We start from the raw sequence: 15801 nt of genomic DNA, 5'->3' as shown, positions 1-15801 counted from the left end.
TGGTTCAATGGAAACAAGCAGTTACAAGCCCTGCTCATTGTGAAGTTGCATTAATGCCAAATAAGTTCAAGTATCCGTATCAATTTGTAAAAAGAATTTATTATATAAATATATAATTTTCTGATGAATGACAAGTTGTACAACATGCTGCCTGGGTTTATTTCCAATATATATTAATTCAGATTTTATTTTCTGTTAGGAATGTAGATAGATCAGTCCATGAAATCATCATCTGTCCATTCATCCTAAGTAAAACAAAATCAATTTAAGCATGTATTACAAAAGATTAGACTTCCAACTTATTCCTAAATCTTATTTATGTATTTTTTTCCTGCATGAACATTAATCACAATAAGTAGCCTATTAGAGTGAGTTAACTACATCAGCTTTGAAAAATAGTCCCTTAATTTATCAAGGATCCTGATTACACATCAGATGTATGTTTTTAATATTAAAATGCAAATTTTATTCATATAAATAAAGCAAATATGACAAGCCTATCATCAGCATTTTCAAATAAGTTATAACTATTGCAGAACTTCAATACTGTAAGCCAGACATGTCAAACACAAGGCCTGGGGGCCAGATCCGGCCCGCAAAGTGGTTTCATGTGGCCCGCGAAACCATCCTGGAAACAGTGAGGGAACGGCCCCCGCTGCCTTGGCCCTGGCCCAGAGACCCTCAGATCTGTCCCAGGGCCCCATAGGCACCCTTGATGCGAACGATGTAGAGCTGGCCACGCCCACCCAGTAGACCACACCCACCCAGGCCATACCCACTCAGCCCCCTGAGGGCAACCGCAATGCTGATGCGGCCCTCAATGAAATTGAGTTTGACACCCCTGCTGTAAGCATTTAAAGATGGAAGAATCTCAGTATACATAAATTTGGTTCTAGCATGTCCAAATGTCCAACTGAAACAGGACATGAAAAAAATTTCACCTGAGCCAGAAGGACCAGAGTGAATGGCACAAAGATTTAATTCAATGCAAGGTAACTTCCATCTTCTGAAAATGGGTGTAGTATATTAGGAATAAATTCTGATTGTTTAGTTTAAACCATGATTTGCTTTAGCTCATGTTCTTCCAACATGTAATGTCACATTCATTTCAAAATCAAAAGTACAGATATATACTTTATTAATTTTTGCACAGCAATTCAAATATAATACAGTATCTGCTAATAATCTTGACCTTATTATTGTACTTTAAATTTAATTTCATATTTCTTTCACAGAAAGTTTGACAAGGTAGAATAAATATGAACTAAGTTTTTCCCTTAAATATTCTAATTTAGTTTTATGTGTTGAATGTAAAAATCATTTAGTTGTGTAAAATGCAAATGTGAACTGGTTAACAGTTTAGTGCTAATTTTAATTGCATATTCCTGATACTTTTAGATTTTGTAAATAAGGCAAAATTATTTTAATAATTTGGTAATATTTAGTTACCAATAGTTCTGGTTTATTGGGGAAAATATGTTTCTTAATATCTAGAGTCCCATAAGCTACTGTGCAAGGTATCTGGAAACTGGACCTGCCCCTTTCATTCCATGATAATTTATTTTCTATTTCTTTATTACATTTGTATAGCCACCCATCTATTATCTGGATCACCCACATAATAAAGAAAATACAATAAAGCCACTAAAACCACAATTCAAAATAAAAAATAGATAAAGAAAAAAATGGTGGCATATATTGCAGATTAGTGCTCTGAGGTGTCAAGTGCAAATTTTAGTGAATGATCCAGAGACATTTCAACCCTTGCTTCATTTTTTATGAGACAATGAAATCAATAAAAATTGGTCGGAGATTTGCTCTGATACGAGGAACAAAATAGCACATTACTTGTTTTAGTTTTAAAAAGTCAAATTAATTGGCAAAAGAAAAAGTGATTCCTGACACGATACAGGTACCATCTAAAACAAATAGTGTTCTTTTTGCTTTAATAATACAATTTAAATACAAATTTAATCAGGTGTCATAAAAACTACTAACCTCCTCCATTCTAGACTTTTTTGAGATGAATTCATCACCTTCATAGCCTTTTCTCTTTTTCCTATCAAAAATCCCATAGCATAAAAATGTTAGAGGGCATGTTCCACTATTAAATTTATTCAATCATAAAAAGAATACAATAATTTAACTACTGTATAGAATAGAGGTCTCCAACCTTTCTGGTTTTGCGGATTGGGGGGGAGAGGGGATGTTTCTGGCCAGCATTGGGTGCTCATGTGTACAGCTCCATGTATGCAAGCAGCAGCTGCATGGGCCCACTGCTCACACAAAATGGAGCTTCCCATGCGAGTGCCTGCCACTTATGCAAATAGTTGCACACCCTCACCTGCAACTTGTGTGGCCCAGGGCTTGGGGGTCCCCGCTGTAGGTTTATTCAACACCAACTGATTCTAGTTCTAATCCTATTCTGCTCCAAGAGCCTGAAGAAATGGTTCTGCCTGTTGGCCTGAGGAACAAAAGGGGCAGTTCCACACTGGAGGTGTGGATTGATGGCAGACTCCATCTCCTTCCCACTTGCTCTTATTCTCATTGTGTTCCTTTGTCATTGTTTTATTGTTCTATTATTTTACTTCTAGTATGTTTACACTCCTTTCATTTCTCTTCCTTTTTATTATTGAAAGCAGGCTAGAGTCACCCCACGGCAGCAAATAAAATATAGCCATTCTTAGAGAAGAGGGAGTCCATCTCTTCCAAGGATTAAGGACTCTGGAAAATCCAGAGACCTGCAGGTAGGTGGCAGTAAGAACAATGACTGAGAGTAACAAAAAAAAAGCATAGCAGGCTTGGGACACTTCCCCTCTGCAGGTGGGGCACATCTAACATTATAAATCCCTTAAAACTAGGTAAAAAAAATTAAAATTTATCTCTGTGGTAAATGAAAAGTTTATTAGACATATACTTTTGTAAACCGGAATCAACTTCCATAAGATATATATTTTCAATTGATAGACTGTAGAAAAAGTAATGCAAAGAAGACTCATGAAGTTGAAAAATAATAAATTCAATAAATCAACCTTCAGATTAATAGAAATATTATTTTGCAATTTCTACTTTCTACTACTTTTATGAAGCCTTCAGTAACAGATCGCTTTAGGCTTTTAGTATCAAACTAGAATAAAAAAGGGGGGAGGAGTATAAGAATGAGCATCCCCACCATTTCTATCTCTTGCCCCATCTACTGTTTGTTTCATTTTCTCCATCATGGAGCCTCCAACAGACTACCTTGAGAGTGCATAACTTACAGCAGAATAAAGATGACCTAAATTTAATCCAAAAGTGTTCTTTAAAAATATTTTTCCTATTTATATAAATAATGATTTGGACCTAGTAGAGGCATTAAAAAATACCTACAACTCCAAGTAAGTTCTAAAGTTGTTAAATGAGGCAAACTAATGTTAGTTTTTACATAACACCCTACATTTTCTCTTCATCGATGTTTATTGTATAACTTAAACCTATTTAATCTTGCTGCATGAAAGTTTTTGCTAAAAAACTTTATAAACCACAAAACTACTTTCACCATACATTTAAGCCCTGACTGTGGAATAAATACTGTCAAACACATGAAATAACATCAATACAGACACCCTAGCCAGAAATTAGGCCATTACAATAGAGAACAAATTTTAAAAAGCTTTAAATACGGTAGCTACTTACACATTTGTATTAAGAGCAAGTTCTGGACTGTGACATTTTTCTAGCTTCTGTTTTAAAAAAGCAACCTCTTCAGGATGTGGTAGCTCATATTTTTTTACCAGATTTTTCATGCCTAGTCAAATGCAATAAACACTTATTAAAATACTATAAAAATGTGAACTATTATGTTACTTATGAAAGCCAAAAACAGATCAGAAAATTCTAAGAAAACAAATGTGCTCATTGAAAATTCTATTAAAGCCGCAAAAGAGTTTGCATTCTAAATAATTTTGTATTTAGCCTATCTGCTCCTACAAAACTGATCAAAAAGCAGTGACCTTGGGGGGGGGGGTGGATTGTGACAAAATAGCTGTAGGCAGACTTTATATGAGCCAAATGAGGCTAAATCTGAAGAACATATCCAAATGGAAATTCTTCAGATGTCGAATAAGGAATTCTCTAATTCCAAGTCCAAACATTTGGAGGATATTCAGGTTACGGAAGGTGAATCTATTATTTTCTCAGTACAGTCTTTACCTGAATACATGCAAAGGGGGGGCCACCATGTGCCTAAGTAAATGTTCTTACTTAGAAAGTAAAAGTTTTAAAACTGTTTAAAAAATACTTTGAACTTGCCTTCTTATAGCTTAAGAACAGTGCCACATTTTAGGATGATGGAGAGCTAGCCCTGACTCTTCTCAAGAGTGCTAGCAAATTCTTTTTTTCTCATTTCTTCAAGCCACAGCATATTTAGCCAAATACCCTTATACTGTAATCACTAAAGAAAATGAAGATGGCTCTCTTCATATAAAGTTGCTTTCAATATTGCTGAGTCCCAGGCATAGGTCTATGTGGCATATTGAATTCAAACAGAAACAAGATGCTTTGGAGCATTCAATACATTTACAAAGTACTTGTCCACAAGGCCTTAAGAAGGCTCCATTATTTCTCTAGATTTTAAAGCTGCCTCTATACACACTACTGTACATATGCACCCATGCATAACTTGAAGCACATTTTTCATTTTGAGACACTAGGTGGCAAAGTTGTTAGCTGAGGAAAAATACCTTTCTCTGGCACAGGATAGGTTATACTGGCCCCCAACAGCCTGTTTGGTTGACCTGAGAAGCTCATTCTGCCCCTTATTGTTGAAAACAAAGTATAGTTTCTCACTATCTTGAGGTGGGTAACAAATGATCCCAATAAAAAGAAAAAAAATTGCGGCCTCCTCTCCAAACCTTGTCCCACTCTTGAATGATGTGCCCCACCTCCGGGTTCAATATGGTCCATGGGTAGCAAAAGGTTGCCCCTGTCTATTGTGACATGGCCAATGCCTCTTACAAGGAAAGAAAGATAATTTTGGCATTTCAAAAATTACCTTCCTTTCCCCTAATACATATATGCTTAGGTTGAGATCTCAGTAAGATGCAATACAGAGCAGTTACTGAACATGGTCTCTTTCAGATTAAAAGCAAGTCTTTCATAACTAAAAAGTGCTTCAGCTTCTTCTTAAGACTTGGCTTAAATTTATCATACAATGTCCTACTCTTTTACCAATCAATAAATCTTTATTATGATCACAGACCAGCAAATAAAAGCATTAAAATAATAATAGTAAAAACTAAAAATAAAAGAAAGACAAAATAATGTATTGTGATTGATAGTGGATTAACAGTGGGCTGTTAAAAGTTTGCCTAATTTTACATACAGCTTAGCAGAATTTGGCCACATTCAGAGAAAATACTTCATACCGATTTGATAGCAATAGTTACACATAAAAAAGATAGGGATTTTCCAGATATTTTATTAGGTAAGGTGTTATAAATTGAATTCATGAGTCCTTATAGATGGTGCATTATAGCAGGACATGACCTATAGTTTCAGTTACTCTGGTTTCTCTTCAGATTGCATAAAACTTGTAACTTTTTTATCATATTTAGCCATAGCACTTCATAGTGCTTTATAGCCTTCTCTAAACAGTTTAGAGTCATTGTCAACATTAATACTTACATTTCATTCCATCCAGCAACTGTGAAAGGGATGCTTTATTCTCTTTGAGCATTAGGGTCCCTGACAAGTAACTATTAAAAAATTCAGAAAATAAACAACAGATAAAAGGAATTAAATTATAGATGATAAAAAGAATGACATTCTACACCATGACAGGCAATGCAAGATTAGTTTAACAGTATTTAAAATACAATTTATGCTCATAACAATTTTTAAAAATAAATAAAGCAACTTGTGTTAGAATTAATTTGTTGTATTCCCACACCCCAAGATACTCAAGGTTTTTTTCCCCTTTGTTTAAAACATTTGTGTAGCTGCCTTACACCAAACTCTGGATGGCCCCCAATCAAAAGTCCGTATTAAAAATATTAAAACCAAATGCATTAAAAACAAAACCCTGGTAACAAGTCAAGCTTCAGATATGCAATCACCACTTCTTATCCCAGCTCTTGGGGGAAAAGCCTGGTCTTTGGTGCTTCACAGGTTAGGAAGACAGAGGCCTGCCAAACTTCAAGCAGAAGAGGGCTGCCACAGAAAAGGCATTCTTCCTAGCTCACCTAAGGTGTCAATGTTTAATGGAAGGGACTAGGAGCATACCCACCCTATCTAACCTGGTAGAATAGACTGATGTTCTTAGGGAAAGGCAGTCCTGCAGATAACTTGGGCCTCTGCCATATAGAGATTTAAAGGTGATACCCATCACCTTGAATTGCACCCAGGAGGAAACTGGAAGCCAGTGAAGCTCTCACAACAGAAGTGTTACATGGGTAAAGCTAAGAGTACCCATCCTGAGCACACTGTCACATTCTGGAGCAGTTGAAGCTTCTGGGTGGTCTTCAAGGGCAGCCCCATATAGCACATTGTAGTAATCCAAATGACGCTGAGCTTGTCGATCAGAAGGTTGGCAGTTTGGCGCTTTGAATCCCGAGTGCTGCGTAACAGAGTGAGCGCCTGTTACTCATCCCAGCTTCTGCCAACCTAGCAGTTCGAAAGCACATAAAAATGCAAGTAGAAAAATAGGGACAGCGTTCCGTGCGCCTTTGGCGTCTAAGTCATGCTGGCCACATGACCAGAGAGACGTCCTCAGACAAGTGCTGGCTCTTCGGCTTTGATGAGCACCGGCCCCTAGAGTTGGAAACGACTAGCACACATGTGCGGGGGAACCTTTACCTTTATATTTATTTATTTGTGTGTGTGTGTGTGTGTGTGTGTGTGTGTGTGTCTTGCGTATTTGGGTCTTTTCCCGTGTAGGATTGAGGGTGTCTTGGTGACGTTTTGACGAGGTCCCACTCGTCATCTTCAGGCTGCTGTCTTCAGTTTCGTGCTTGTGCGAGCGAAGCGTGATTGGAGCTGCCGTCTCTCTATAAATACTGGTGGGGATGTGTGGGGTGCTGGTTTTGTTGTTTTAAGCGGATTGGTTGGCTGTGATGTTACATCATGATTGGTTGATGGGGTTATTGTTAGGGGATTAGTTGGCTGATTTGTAACATCCTGTGTGGCTGAGGTGCTGGCTGTGTGCTCGTTAGTCCTTTGTGTTGTAATGACCTGGGTAATCGGCTGTGTGATGACATCCTGAGCTCTATTGTAGTGATTTCCTGAGTTCTGTGTTGAAATATCCTGGGTGGTTTGCTGTGTTGTGATATCCTGGGTTTTAGCATTATAACCTCCTGAATTCTGTGATGTAATGTCCCGAACAGAAGGCTGTGGTGTAACATCCCAGCCTTTGGCTTGGCTTCGGGTTTGCAGTCTGGCCCTGTGTTCATGGCGTACGTCAATTTGCTTTGTGTGGGGGTCGGGGGGGGTGCAGCAGCTGGAGATTTTTTTTAAATTCCATTTATATCCCGCCCTTCTCCGAAGACTCAGGGCGGCTTACAAGCTTAGCAGTAGCCTTCATTCTATGTATATGCCTGCTTATTAGGGCTTTCACACACACCCCAAGCGGCATTATTACAAAGTCAGCTTAATTGCCCCCAAAAATCTGGGTCCTCATTTTACCTACCTCGGAAGGATGGAAGGCTGAGTCAACCTTGAGCCTGGTGGGATGCGAACCTGCACTAATTGCAGGCAGGTGGTGTTACTTAAGGAGGCATTAGCCCACTACTCCACCAAGGCTCTTGTTGGTTTGGCTTCTGGATGGTGGTTGCATTTCGTCTATGGGGTGGTTTTGGGTTTGAGTCTGGTGAAGGTGATTGGTGGTGGTGTCCTGTGTTGTTGTGGGTCCGGTGTTGGTTTTCGTGGCTGGGACTCGTTTGTTGACTAGGGCTAGTTTCCAGATGTCTGGTAGGCGGGAGGTATCGTCACGTTTATTCATGTTGTGGGGGTGTTTCTCTATATATATATACACACACACATATATATATACATATATACATATATACATATATACATATACATATATACATATACATATACATATACATATACATATACATATACATATACATATACATATACATACATACATACATACATACATACATATATATATATATATATATATATATATATATATATATATATATATATCAAATGTTAACTATTTAGATTACCTTGCTAGGCCCCAAACATGGGGCAAATCTTTATTTCCTGTTTTCAGCCTATCTTGAAGGCTATCAAACAGGCAGTAGTCACACCGGACAATTCATATATTTGTGTAAATTACTAACAAAGAATTAAAGGGAAACTGAGATGCATTTCTGACTCCTTAGTCGTCCTCAGTCAGCTATACCCTTCTGAGATTCGAACCTGGGCTGATTGCATCCAAGGCAGTGTTATATATATATATATACACACACACACACATATACATATATATACATATACACATATATACACACACACACACACACACATACATACATACACACACACACACACACACACACACACACATATATATATATATATTAAATATTCAGAAACTGCCTTACCTTTCCATATTAAATCCTGCCCTGGATGCACTTGACACCATAGCAGTAAGAGCTATCTGAGAAGGTGTAAATAGAAGGCAGGCATCTGTCAAAGATACCCGATTAAGAAAATCATCTGCTGTCTTCCTCAATGTCTCAGGATTTTCAAGCAATTGATAACGGGTCTAGAAAATAAGTAATAGGCAATAATACTTTGGAATAATTTGTTGCTACAATTTCCTCCAAGCCCATATCCAAGACAAGTACTTTCAAATGAAGGGCAGGTACTAAAAGGATTTCCCTGTTTTCAAGCAATAAAATAAAAAGAAAAGAAAAGAAAACGCTTATCTATTCTGTGATCTTTTTCATCCACTTCAGAGTCATTATATATAAAACCAAGGTTTTCATGAACTGATTTGATAGTCGACGAAATGTGGAACTTACAAAATCAAACCAAATGTCTTCTACAATACCTTGTTCTTCAAAATAAAAAAAACTCATAGATTTTTAAGCTGATTATAATAGCCAACTATAATTATATTATAATAGCCTGAGAAGAGATTGACGGCAAGAGAATGTTGTCACTAGATATCATGGCAGGAGTTTCGGCAACCCCAGCCGATGCCCCTCCTGTACCAAGGCAAAACTTCTGGAGGCAACTGCTGCACAGTGAAAGCTAGGAGCTGCCATGCAAGGAAAGGACATCCCTATCACCCTATCACTATTCTGTTTAAGAATAGCAAAAAAAAAATTGTACCTCATTACCCATAACTTTGATGTTCATAAGAAATATACCGTATATACTTGAGTATAAGCCGAATTTTTCAGCCCACTTTTTGGGCTGAAAAATTCCACTTCGGCTTATACTCCAGTCAACAAAAAAACTTACCGAGGACTTGTGCGCGGCCGAGGCTTTGCTGCTTCCGGGATCGCGCGCACCTCTCCCAAGCCACCGCCATCCGGAGACCTGCCGAAGTTTGGGGAGGTTTGGGGAGGTGCGCGCGCACCTCCCCAAACCTCACCAAACGTCGGCAGGTCTCCGGACCTCCGCGCCTTGCCTGCCTGCTTCTTTCCACAACGGAAAGAAGCAGGCAGGCAGGCCGCGGAGGAACGGAGACCTGCCGACGTTTGGGGAGGTTTGGGCGCCTCCCCAAACCTCCCCAAAGGTCGGCAGGAGGAACGGAGACCTGCTGAGGTTTGGGGAGGTTTGGGGAGGCGCCCAAACCTCCCCAAAGGTCGGCAGGAGGAACGGAGACCTGCCGAGGTTTGGGGAGGTTTGGGGAGGCGCCCAAACCTCCCCAAAGGTCGGCAGGAGGAACTGAGACCTGCCGAGGTTTGGGGAGGCGCCCAAACCTCCCCAAAGGTCGGCAGGTCTGCACGGAGGAACGGAGACCTGCCGAGGTTTGGGGAGGCGCCCAAACCTCCCCAATGGTCGGCAGGAGGAACGGAGACCTGCCGAGGTTTGGGGAGGTTTGGGGAGGCGCCCAAACCTCCCCAAAGGTCGGCAGGAGGAACGGAGACCTGCCGAGGTTTGGGGAGGTTTGGGGAGGCGCCCAAACCTCCCCAAAGGTCGGCAGGAGGAACGGAGACCTGCCGAGGTTTGGGGAGGTTTGGGGAGGCGCCCAAACCTCCCCAAAGGTCGGCAGGAGGAACGGAGACCTGCCGAGGTTTGGGGAGGTTTGGGGAGGCGCCCAAACCTCCCCAAAGGTCGGCAGGAGGAACGGAGACCTGCCGAGGTTTGGGGAGGTTTGGGGAGGCGCCCAAACCTCCCCAAAGGTCGGCAGGAGGAACGGAGACCTGCCGAGGTTTGGGGAGGTTTGGGGAGGTGCGCGCGCACCTCCCCAAACCTCCCCAAACTTCGGCAGGTCTCCGGACGGCGGCGGCTTGGGAGAGGTGCGCGCGATCATGGAAGCACCGAAGCCTCGGCCGCGCGCAAGTCCTCGGTAAGCTCCGGGCGGTCACTTGCTTCGCGTCTCCTGAGGGAAGGGGGGGGCGATTGGAGCGGGCGTGTTTCCTCGCCTGCTGGGCGCCGCGATTTGCCCGGGGAACGCGCGGGCCCCGAATGGCAGCGTGGAGCGAGGAAGCGGACAGCCAGGGCTTCCCCGAGAGCCGCGGCCACACAGGGTATTCCTGTGTATTCAGGCTTGCAAAATGGCGGATCGAGCCTCTGCTGGCGGCAGAGGCTTGCAGAATGGCGGATCGGCTTATACTCGAGTCAATAACTTTTTCCAGTTTTTGGGGGTGAAATTGGGGGTCTCGGCTTATACTCGAGTCGGCTTATACTCAAGTATATACGGTAATTATACAGGTAATATCCTTATTTACAGAGGAATTAAGAATCCTCTCAAACATACACGAACATCAAAACAAAATAATTCAACATTTTCAGCCATCATTTTGGCACTCAGTTCTAAAAGCAATATTTTGTTACCATTTTCAAAAACTGAAGAAAGGGTTTTGAAAGATGTGCAAGGAAAATCAAAGGTATTAAAGATGGGGTCACAGAATTAATATTGATATCTATGTTTCATAGTATGGCCATTCATTCACTATAAAAGTTTAACTATCTCTGTATTATTCATATAACATTTAATATAGTTATTGCAGTCAATGTTTAACTTGGTAAGCAAAAAAAAAAAGTCTGGTACCTTCAAATCAATCAATAGCCCTTCAAATGGTCTGTAAGGGTTATGTACTATAAGGTGGAAATTCAGCTGCTGAATAAGTAGCAATTCATATTCCAAGATCTGTTCCAATGTCTTCTCCTGTCCGGCTGGGCTCTCACGAAGGTTACCAACAAATTGTGCACTAGATACATTAAATTCATCTACTTTACAAGCCAAGAATGCACACGTTAACCTTAAAAACAAAATACAAACATTTGATTGTAACAAAAGTATATGAACTTGAGACAACATAAATAATTTCAAGACCAAAAACATTTTCAAGAGAAACAGGCAGTTTTCACCTTGAAATATGCATATGAGCTCTACATATTTCTTGTCTCTTATTAAAATTTCAAAAATGTAAAAACATTATCATTTCTAATTTATAAATAAAGCATAAATAGTAAGAGTCACTCACATAATTATGCGGGGATGATATTCCATTACTGAATTATTGAGGTAAAAACGTTTGAAATACATGCATGCTGTACCCTAAAAGCACAAAAAAGTTCATCCAGATTACTTGTTATAAACATAAATGCCAATGGAAAACTAAGTAACAAACTGCTCAGTTCTACACATAACTATTCAGAAAACATAGTCAAAAAGGGAATTTATGAAACAAAGAATGCAGCCCTGCAATAGGTTATTTATTACTGTACAAATAAAAACTGCATGTTTTATATATAAATTGGCCCAGGAGAATAAAATAGCAAGCAAGTTGCGCTCCAGTCTACTTGGAGATACTAAAACCCTTTTTCTATTTTTTAAGAGTGCGCACAAAACTGATACTAAAATTCCCTTCTAAACAGCACACTAGATCAGTAATTCTGCCCTTCCCCAAGTCAAAAATGGTATACTTCACAAATACAATAAAAACAAGTCCACATGCCTATGATCTCAGATGGGCTTATATTCTTCACAACTGTGCTTTTTCCAGAATTATGGGACTTTGTTGGTTGTCCCTACCACTGACTCCTAACATAGATGAGATGTGATCTCCTATAGCAGGATAATTAGCTTTCCTGGCAGTGTTATGATCTTCAGTTCATTCTGCTGCACAACTGTAGCAGAAGCCGTTTGTGACAATATTACAAATTGATTACAAATATTACAATATTACAAATTGATCTAACTGCTGCTCTGATATTTGATGCATAAACTTTTCTTTCTCTTCCCATATAACAAAATAAGGTGGACCAGGATTTGCATGGGAATGAAGCCATCAATCATAGAGCAGTGAACATTAAGACAGTACTAATTACTTGGAAGGGAAACTGTTCTGCATTTTTCAGTATTTCAAATCAGCATTACTAATTATTAAAAATACTAATGTTCAAAATAAATGATTCCGCATATGGAAAAGAAAACCTTACAAACCACATTAAATTTTGAAAATTTAATGGATTTTAAATTTTAATGGATTAAAATTTACAAAGAATATGAATTAATTTAGGCTGTTAACATCCAACATAGCCATTTTTAAACTATGGGATATTATATGAATCCAGACTGTGTGCTTTATACTTCTGTGTCATGAGCATTAAAAAATGGTTTTATTTAGATCAGCCTTAAAAATAGCATTTCAAGTAAGCACCAGCAAGACATTGGTTTCTCTAAACAGAAAAGTTAAAACAGGTGTAAAAAAATCAACAACTTACCCCAACAGATTTGGGCATTGATGGTTTAAATACAGAGCAAAAGTCTGCTAATCTTTTTTCATAATATTTACAAATTATCAGCTCTTCGTGTGGGTCAAGAAGAAACGAGTCTGTCTGTTGAACCTTATGAAATAATATATATCTTAAATAGAAATCACAGTTCACTAACACAGACTATAGCTATTAAGCAGGACCACTTAAGGCATAATCCTATACATGACTCTTACTAATCTAGTATTGTTGACATGTGCAGGACTACCACTCCATTATCCCCAGGCAGCTAAAGGCATTGAGAGTTATAAATCTATATATTTGTAGAGAAGAACTTGGGGAAACCATACAACAGTTAGAGGGGACTTCTCTGAGCTTGGTTATTTTCTTGCAAACATTTCATTATCAAACTAGGTAACATCAGAGCACCAATCAAATCAGTGCATCAATATTCTCTATTAGTAACACAGAATATAACCCTACAGTATCTATGGAGATTCTCAGTCATCCAGCTCATGGTTGTCCCAAAGATGCTTTTTCAGGAGGTCCACTTAGTGGTCAATGTAACCATAAAACATTGCACAGATAACACACGGTAGCTCACTCCTGCCAAGAGAAATCTGATAAAACCTGTTCACAGGGGCATGGCACACTATAACATTTGTTTCTCTTACTCTTAAGGGAAAACAGAATCTATATAACAGTGTTTTCAAACTTAACAACTTTTAAGATGTGTGGACTTCAGCTCCCAGAGTTCCCCAGCCAGCATCCCAAATTAGGGTTGGTACATACAGGTTGCCCTCACTGAATACCCACCCATTCAAAGTTACAGTATTGCTTAATGAGTGGTATTTATAAGCGTTCCTCATAGTTACAGCCATTGCTGCATCCTCAGTGATGTGATCACAATTCCAGTGTTTAGCAACTGGCTCCTAGTTAAAACAGATATGCGATCTTCACCATCAGCTTCCAAACAGCAAAGAAAGACAATGGGGAAGCCGGCAGGATAGCAATCGCACGACGGTAGGACACAGCAACCATGCAGGATTCACGCTGACTGGGCCTGCCAACTGCTTCCATAAGTCGGTGTATTCACGCGACACCATGCCTTAAGATCGTGTTGTGGAGTGACAAGAGTTCCCAGTCCCAATTAGCATCGCTAAGCAAGGGCTACCAAGGCAAATGCAACGGAAAGCAAGATCGGGAGCTTCTCGGCTCTTTTGGCCCCCGCCGCTCCTACCTTCCCATTCGCCACCGCTTTGCATCTGAACTTGCGGTTGGCGTCAGAGCGCCTGCGGGCCAATTCCTCCTCGCTGCGGAAAGTCCAGTAGCGCCTCTGCGTGCTGCTATGGTACATCGCCACCGCCGACGAGCCCGAGCTTCGCTCAACTGCCGCCTTTCAGACGGACCGCTTTCCTCAACCCCGGAAACGGCCAAACGCCCCGCCACGGGAATGGCCGCCTCCGGCCCCGCCCCCGTTGTCATCACAGTCGCCATCAGCCCGCCCCAAATTCCCGGCATGCCTTGCGCCAAAGGCGAGGTAGGATTTCCCAGCCTCGTCCTGAAATCTAAATTCGCGCGGCTTTCCCGCAGAGGCGCTCTAAGAGATAAGAAAATCTAGAGTCGCTTTATAAGCTCGCACTTCCGGAAAGCTGAACATAGCCTATTCTTTCTGAGGGGCAAACCCTCACGGGCTCGCACTACATACTTAATACCAAATGAGTTATTTCAACTTCCCGTGATTGGTAGTTCTGGGTTTTATTTTACTTTTTAAAAAGAGTCCTTGATAGAATAGCTGGCGAGAGATGCCGTCGGGTGCACCTATAGAGATAAAAAGTAAAGAGCAGTCGCACGCCGCGCGATTCAGGGCTTGATTTCCGAGCTACAGCTAGAAAAAGGCTACTGGAAAGCTGGACCCTTCGCTTAGGGTTGTTGTTTTTTTCGCCCATAAATTCTTCCCGAATTCCTTGTTGTTGGTTTGGCTCTCCTGGGGGTCTCAATTAACAATTCGCATTTTGGAAACTTGGAAGAAAAAGCACCGCGAGTAGATCCAATTCCAGGTTGCGGGATTGTAGCCCAGCGAGGATATGCGCAAGGCTGGGTCAGCGGAAACTGCGTGGACGATACGCCTAGCTTTGGCCTCCGGCGATGCAGTAATGTAGGACCTCGGCATTCCGCCAGACATGGAAATCCCGTTAGACTGCAGACGTCCTTGCCCTGGAAGCCTTGGAATTGCCCGCCGGTACAGCAGCAGCATGTCAGTCCCTGGGCGCAGCCTGCAGGGAATAAACCCATTCTCTCTGAGGTGGAAAAGCGCCCAGCTCTGAACATCGGTTTGGCAAAACCTGCCGTCTTCCGAACAGGTTGAACTTCATTTCCCATAGTGCCCGAGGCTGGCCCAGGAATTATGGGAGTTGAAGTGCAACCGATCAGGTGGCGTCCCAGAATGGGGAAAGGATTCCTCCTATCTATGGGATGTGCCGTTGCGGAGAGAAAAGGGTGTTGCGATGAGGCGTAATTCAAAGCGGGTTTTTTTTTTCCTCATCTTCTTCAACGCTACGAGCGGTTGGATCCTAGTTTTTCTGATAGACTCAACACCTGGGAGGCAGCCTCGAAAAGGATTTCGCATCTCCAAAAGCCGTTTCATAGCCCTCTTTTTTAAAAGAAATACTATGCAGCTGGGCTACCAGCTCTCTACTATAAAACTTAATAGTAGGTTCCTACCGGGTGGGTTACTCTCCTGTAGGTAGATATTTGAGGAAGTTGCAGAGACCGGCAAGAATCTCTTATGCATGATTTGTTCCTTCCGAAGCAAAATTTAATGTCTTGTCTATGCAGGCATAAAGGTGTCTTAATTAGAAGATGCCTCTGGCTGAATGGGCTTCACTTACCGTCTTCATTAGAGCAGGA

The 15801-nt window shown here is 41.0% G+C and overlaps 1 protein-coding gene across 1 annotated transcript; it reads right to left on the bottom strand.

Annotated features, from left to right (window-relative positions):
• Window positions 1–14358, bottom strand: CCNH (cyclin H). Its single transcript, XM_083357262.1, has 9 exons — window positions 14132–14358; window positions 12901–13023; window positions 11658–11731; window positions 11222–11432; window positions 8595–8758; window positions 5665–5735; window positions 3676–3787; window positions 1999–2059; window positions 1–245 (listed from the first exon to the last, which is right to left on the bottom strand). The coding sequence occupies exons 1-9, from the start codon at window positions 14246–14248 to the stop codon at window positions 213–215; spliced, it is 966 nt and encodes a 321-aa protein (XP_083213388.1). The 5' UTR covers window positions 14249–14358; the 3' UTR covers window positions 1–212.
• Between the last annotated feature and the right edge of the window lie 1443 nt (window positions 14359–15801).

This window comes from Vipera ursinii, assembly GCF_947247035.1.
Source record: "Vipera ursinii genome assembly, chromosome: 2".
Classification (NCBI taxonomy): domain Eukaryota; kingdom Metazoa; phylum Chordata; class Lepidosauria; order Squamata; family Viperidae; genus Vipera; species Vipera ursinii.
The sequence above is the reverse complement of the archived record's forward strand: the minus strand, read 5'-3'. Positions and strand labels throughout refer to the sequence as shown.

Coding starts and splice junctions, on each gene's coding strand:
- CCNH (XM_083357262.1), bottom strand. CDS start 14,248: ATGTACCATAGCAGCACGCAGAGGCGCTACTGGACTTTCCGCAGCGAG. Junction 13,024..14,131: donor AAGCGGTGGCGAATGGGAAG/GTAGGAGCGGCG, acceptor TTATTTCATAAG/GTTCAACAGACAGACTCGTT. Junction 8,759..11,221: donor GGCTATTGATTGATTTGAAG/GTACCAGACTTT, acceptor CTTATTTTCTAG/ACCCGTTATCAATTGCTTGA.